This window comes from Aspergillus oryzae, chromosome 6 (assembly GCF_000184455.2).
Source record: "Aspergillus oryzae RIB40 DNA, chromosome 6".
NCBI classification, from domain to species: Eukaryota; Fungi; Ascomycota; class Eurotiomycetes; order Eurotiales; family Aspergillaceae; genus Aspergillus; species Aspergillus oryzae.
Window position 1 is genome coordinate 2865977 of NC_036440.1, and position 6301 is coordinate 2872277.

Below are 6301 nucleotides of genomic sequence, written 5' to 3' on the forward strand. Positions count from 1 at the left end.
TTTCAGGTTATGCGACGCTAGACTTTGCCGTTAAAAGCTGGGCATTCTGTAAGGCTAGTGTGATGAACATATCAGTCAATCAAGTCTAGGAAAGTATGCACACACATACGAGCCCAAGCATACCTAAGTAGAGCAACGCAGTTGATATGGTGCTAAATCCAAGCCCAAGCCCACTATGACGGCGGTAACTTTGATTGTCGCTGCAACGGCAGAGGTGCATTGAAGCCGATGGCACATCAGCTGGGATGCATCATGGGTCCGTTCAGACTATATCATGTGACGAGGCGGTGCTCATCACAGACCGCCACATATATGTGGCGGAAGCACGTGTCACGAGGACGTGTTATTCCGTAGACTTTGTCCTTAGTGTAGTTGCCGAATACTGGTACTAGTGGTATGGTAGGAAGGTACCTAACTATACACCCAATTGACTTGGTTAAACTGGATGCAACCTAGGCTCTTTCCGAGGGAGAACTCCGTCTGGAACCATCACATTTCTAATGTTTAGTCCGTCGCCCTAGATTACCCAATTACCGTAGTCGTGGTCTAAGACAATGATCCAGTTATCTTTATAAATATCAAAATTTATAAAAGGGGCTTGTGCCCCTAAAAACGAGTAGGGTCGTGAGTATTTACTCCGTACTTTACTCTAAGTTGAGGGAAGAACCCTGGCGGGTTAGTTCGCTCCAGAGATTGGATGAAGAGACAACCTTAATACTGATAGACTGTGTTGAAGAATGAACGTTGCGGTATGAAATGCTCCATTCTTTTCTATTTGTTTTAGGGATGGTGGTAGTACTGAGGAACGAGTGAGAAATGAATTGCATTAGTGCCTACCGCTCTGGGCCAATTCAATTTAGTAGTTTGGGCCCAAGCTAGTATTTCCACTAAGTACTATGTACTAGTCCCTGTTACATAGGTAGCTGTGTTCAATTGAGCTTCCTTACAGAGTATACTTACAATTGTACATACATACAAGGTCTAGACAGATGTATATACGTATCTACCTATATGTAAGCCCAGCCTCATTTGAGATAGAAAAACCCTGTTTTTATCACTGACAATGCCTCTGTGGTGACGTCAAGCTGTTATGTATAGTACATCAGGTTCAAGCAACTCTTTGTATGTATTTCCACCCTGATTGTCAGGAATTCTTTCATTGTCGCTGGGATACCACGGTGCCCGAAACACCACCACCTTATACTCCCACGTGAATGGTTGAACATATGCACAACGAGTCTTTGAGAATGGATCATCCAGCAAATTTAGATTTCTGTAGTGGCTCAACCGAGTCCATGGGCCTATGAAAACTATCTCCTGCTATAGCCATCCTGTAGCTAATAAAGAGCTGATGGGATCATCTGGCTGTTCAAAGGTAAATGTCATACGGACATACTCGGTACATCTATACGGACAGACAATACGAGATACTTGTATTAATCTTGGATTGCCCCTCATGATACCTTATCACGGTTAGCTTAACTTTGCTTTTTTTTTTATTGTTATTTTTTGATTTTCTGGACGCAACCGCCAATTCGGCCAGCCTTTGATTTCCCCCTGCATATTGCCATTGCTAGGGATAATCGAAATTATGTTAGGAGAAAATTGAGAACAAGGTTACGATATAGTACATGATAATTTAAGCAGTAAAATGGGCAAGTCATAAGTCACCTCCACATGGTGCCCCCAATTGGGACAAAACAATAGACTATCGCAATATCCATGACCACGTCCACTTTAAACCCGTGGTACTAAACATAGTACAGATGATACTAAGATACCTGAACGGTACCGTTGTGACTGATTTGCGGCCCCTGGCCCCGTGTCTCTTTCTCCGCAGCCGCATCCATCGTTCAGTCAAACTAACCCACTGCTTGTTTCTCACTACTAATCATCGCACTTGCTTTCTGTTCTCTCTTTCCTTGTGTTTAATCTCACCGGTCCTCCCTTTTTTTTATCCGTTGCGTTTCTTTAGTACGTCTTTCTTTTCTGTTCTTTTCTCTCTTAATTTAACTCGACTTGTATATGGGGGTGTATCGAAAACCGTCTGCTGGACGTTTCGACGCCTGGCTTGAGCGCCTTGTCAGCAAAGGCCATTCATTCCCCCCCGCTCCCCCCGACCGGTCCTTGACATACCAATAGTAGTACTTAGTATTGGGTCTCCCCTTGGACGTTATTTGCCCCAAGCCGATCCGCTTTCAAAACCACCCCCTCCTCCATCACCCAAAATTTTCGGGTTGACTGAAGAAAAGCTTGGGCCATCATTGACTGGGGCTATTCTAATTTCGCATCGTGATGTCCACAACTGCCCCATCGTCAGCGTCGCCATCGGTCGTCCGCAGCCATTCCACAACCTCCCGACCTCCTTCCTATCGCCCTGTTGTCTCGTCCGATAATCCTCACCGAACCCGAAGTGTTGCAGTTAGGCCCGCGACAGCTCATCAATCCTCTCCACAACACCACCATCATCACTCGCAGCATTACCACTCACATTCCCATTCCAAATCACAATCTTATGATCGCCGGCCTCCTTCGAACCAAGCGGTATTTGATAATATAGCTCGTCGAGATCTTGAGCACCCGGTATCCACCCGTCGGAGTAACTCGAGAGAGCGGTCTCAGGAGCGTCCGTCTACTGCTTACCGTGCCGAGCCTCCTTCGAATAAACATCACCGGAACTTGTCCGTCCAGGGTCACCAGCGGGATAGCATCGACATGGCTGCCGCAGGGCCTGTCATGGCCGAGGGTGTCGCTGGCCCGCAGCAGATTGCTTCGGGTTCGCGCCTGCACCCGGGTACTATGCCGTCGAAGCGTCGCACGACAATCACAACCCCGTCAGGTCAGTGGGCTCTGGGGAAAACCCTAGGAGCAGGGAGTATGGGCAAGGTCAAGGTTGGGAAGAACATCGAGACCGGAGAACAGGTGAGCATTACTTATCTCGAATCGGTGAGCTCGTTCAATTAACATGGTTCATCTTAGGTGGCCGTTAAGATCGTACCCAGGCAGTCGACGGAGGAACATCGGAGTTCACGCGATGCTGAACGCGCAGATCGTTCGAAGGAAATTCGGACGGCTCGAGAGGCCGCCATTGTTAGCCTTGTGAACCATCCATATATTTGTGGTATGAGAGATGTGGTGCGTACCAATTACCACTGGTACATGCTCTTCGAGTTGGTCAATGGTGGTCAGATGCTGGATTACATTATATCCCATGGGAAACTAAAGGAGAAGCAAGCGCGGAAGTTCGCACGGCAAATTGCCGGTGCGCTGGATTACTGTCACCGCAACAGCATTGTGCATCGTGACCTGAAGATCGAAAACATCTTGATCAGCAAAACCGGTGACATCAAAATCATCGACTTCGGTTTGAGTAACCTCTTTTCTCCAAGGAGCCTTCTGAAAACATTCTGTGGTAGTCTTTACTTCGCTGCTCCGGAACTATTGCAAGCGAGGCAATACACCGGGCCAGAGGTGGATGTCTGGAGTTTTGGGATCGTTCTCTACGTCTTGGTCTGCGGGAAGGTACCGTTCGATGATCAAAGCATGCCAAAATTGCATGCGAAAATCAAGCAGGGCGTGTTCGAGTTTCCGCAGGGGCTGTCCGCAGGTTAGTAACACTATATACTCACAGCACTCTTAATGTTCGAATAGTCACTGAATTGGGCATAATGGCAGAATGTCGCAGCATCATTTCGCGCATGCTGGTTACTGATCCCAAACAGCGCGCAAGTTTAGCGGAAATCATGAATCATCCGTGGATGAACAAAGGATACAGTGGTCCTCCTGAAAACTATCTTCCACACCGTGAACCATTGCAGCTTCCGTTGGACCCAGAAGTTATCGAGAAAATGACGGGCTTCGATTTTGGCTCGCCAGAATACATCACCGCGCAGCTTACCAAGATCTTAGAATCCGAAGATTATCAGCATGCCGTAAGAACAAGTATACGTGAGCACCCGGCGCCGAATCACGGCGAGAAAAAGCGTGGCATGTTCGACTTCTACAAGCGGCGAAACTCGACGAGCCGAGACACCCTCTCTGCCCCTTCTGCAGAGGCTGTTCAACTGGGAAATGATCCTTTGAATGCATACAGCCCCCTGTTGTCTGTTTATTACCTTGTTAAGGAGAAGCTTGAGAAAGAACGGGCCGAGAAAAGTCCTGGGGCTCTTGGTGTTCCACACTCAGCCGGAGACGCTATGCTCCAGATGCCCGACCTCCCAGCTCCGGAAGCAGCACACACGAATCAGTATCAAGTGCCAGGGGAGAAGGACAATACTAGGAGGGCCCGTCCTCGAGCCAGGACCCATGGCGACGATGACCTCGCCGAGGGGGTTAAAAATCTCAATCTGGCTCCTGGACAGGGATCTCCTGCTCCCACAGCGTCACAACCAGAAACCCCTGTGAAGAAAGAAAGCACTGCAGCGGGTATCTTGAGGCGATTCAGCACTCGCAGAACAAAGGATCGCGGCCGCGATCCAGACCGTGGCAGGGTTTCCAGTCCGCATGCCCCATCATTAAACGTGCAGCCACCTGCCGACTCGGCGTCTCCATTGTCTAGAGGGTTTAGTATGAGAAGGGCCAGACGTGCCGAGCCAACCCCTGCAAATATTCCTTCTGTGGGAAGCCAGCCGCAGCACCAAGATCTTCTCAAAGCTCCAGGATCACAAGAGCCGGCCTCACGATCCAACAAATCCCTGGGAAGATCGACCAGTGTCAACTCGGCTGATTACCGAGCTCGGCGGGCAGCACGCAGGAACGATCAAGATGGAGCAGGCCAGCCACCCCCAACCAGTGGATCTGATTATTCTAGCGCAAGTGCACACAAAGACCAGACACCTCAGAAGGAAACCAGGACAGGTCGCACGCATGCCTCAAGAACGATGTCACTCGGCCATGCTCGCCGTGAAAGTATACAGGCTCGTAGGGCCAGACGGGATGCTGCTAGAGAAGCAAATGTTCCCGAGGAGACTGATGCAGATATTTCTGGCGCAGGAACTGCGCTGGAAAGTGCAAATGAAGGGGAGGATCTATCGAAACCGGTGTACCTCAAGGGTCTTTTCAGTGTTTCCACTACTAGTAGCAAGCCACTACCCGTTATTCGAGCCGATATCATTCGTGTCCTTAGGCAGCTCTCCGTGGACTACGATGAAATCAAGGGAGGCTTTAGCTGCTGCCACACGCCGAGCATTGAGATAGATAAAGTGGTTGATGTCGGGCCCCCAAGCCCGGACCGGCAGGGCCACGTGTCTAATCACCGCCGACGTATCAGTTTCGGGGGGTTCCTGGGTCATGATGATGGCAAGGAGGAGATCCGACACACCCCCCGGTCCCAACGTCGAACTCGTGCTCCGGACCATAGTTTCGTCACCAATTCAGAGGCGTCCGAAGAATATCTTGCTGCACGCGACAACAATGTGGTAGTCGGGGAACGTGTCATGGGTGAGACTACCACGCGAGTTCAAAGCGACACCGGAGAGAACCTGGTTCTCCGGTTTGAAATCCTTATTGTCAAAGTGCCGCTGTTCTCTTTGCACGGTATCCAATTTAAGAAGGTGTCCGGCGGCATGTGGCAATACCGGGAGATGGCTAAGAAAATTCTGGACGCCCTGAAACTCTAGGATGCATCTTTAATCTTCATACGATAGCATGAGACACTACTGTCAGTCATAAGGATTATGGTTGATGCGGATGGTCGGTATCATGAAGCATTTGCATGAGCGTCATGTTTTTTTTTTTTTTTTGTCGTATCTTTCCTATGTGTTTTTCTTTTTGTCTCATCTTGCCTCTACATGAATTACCGTCAGCTTCTGGTTTGCATTATATTGAGCTGGCTCATTTCACAAGCCGCTGTTACTGGTCTGTCTTGGTGTATATTAGAACCGAGCAAGGATGATGCATCATGGATTACAGTCGCTTTGCCCTTTGTTCGATGTGGCTATTGGCGTTGTTTTGTACACTTGTCTCGAAGTTGTTGCATGGCACCTTATAATGTAATTCTGCATGTCATGTAGGTCTAGAGCTAGATCTCATGCACGTAGCATATAATCTACCGAGTATCGAACCTATCACGACCAACGCGACTTCCGCAATGATTCAAGTTTCCCGAGTAGTCAAGGGGGTGCTGAGCGAATTGTCTTCAAGATTGTGGTTGGGATACCATTAATGTGTATACAAATTATAAATACTTCGATGATTTGGAAAGGGCAAAACTAATTTCCTCTGAAGGAAATCAAGCAATAAATATCTCTCATAACACAGGACCTTACAAAAGTGTCGCTTATCCCGAGAGCTCAAAGATATA

At 48.6% G+C, this 6301-nt stretch overlaps 1 protein-coding gene across 1 annotated transcript; it reads left to right on the top strand.

Moving 5' to 3' along the window:
* Window positions 1–2295: 2295 nt before the first annotated feature.
* kin1 (putative serine/threonine protein kinase Kin1) lies at window positions 2296–5618 on the top strand (the record flags this gene model as incomplete). The annotated part of the gene is made up of 4 exons (XM_023238349.1): window positions 2296–2922; window positions 2980–3607; window positions 3652–4497; window positions 4828–5618. The coding sequence occupies 4 exons, from the start codon at window positions 2296–2298 to the stop codon at window positions 5616–5618; spliced, it is 2892 nt and encodes a 963-aa protein (XP_023093083.1).
* Between the last annotated feature and the right edge of the window lie 683 nt (window positions 5619–6301).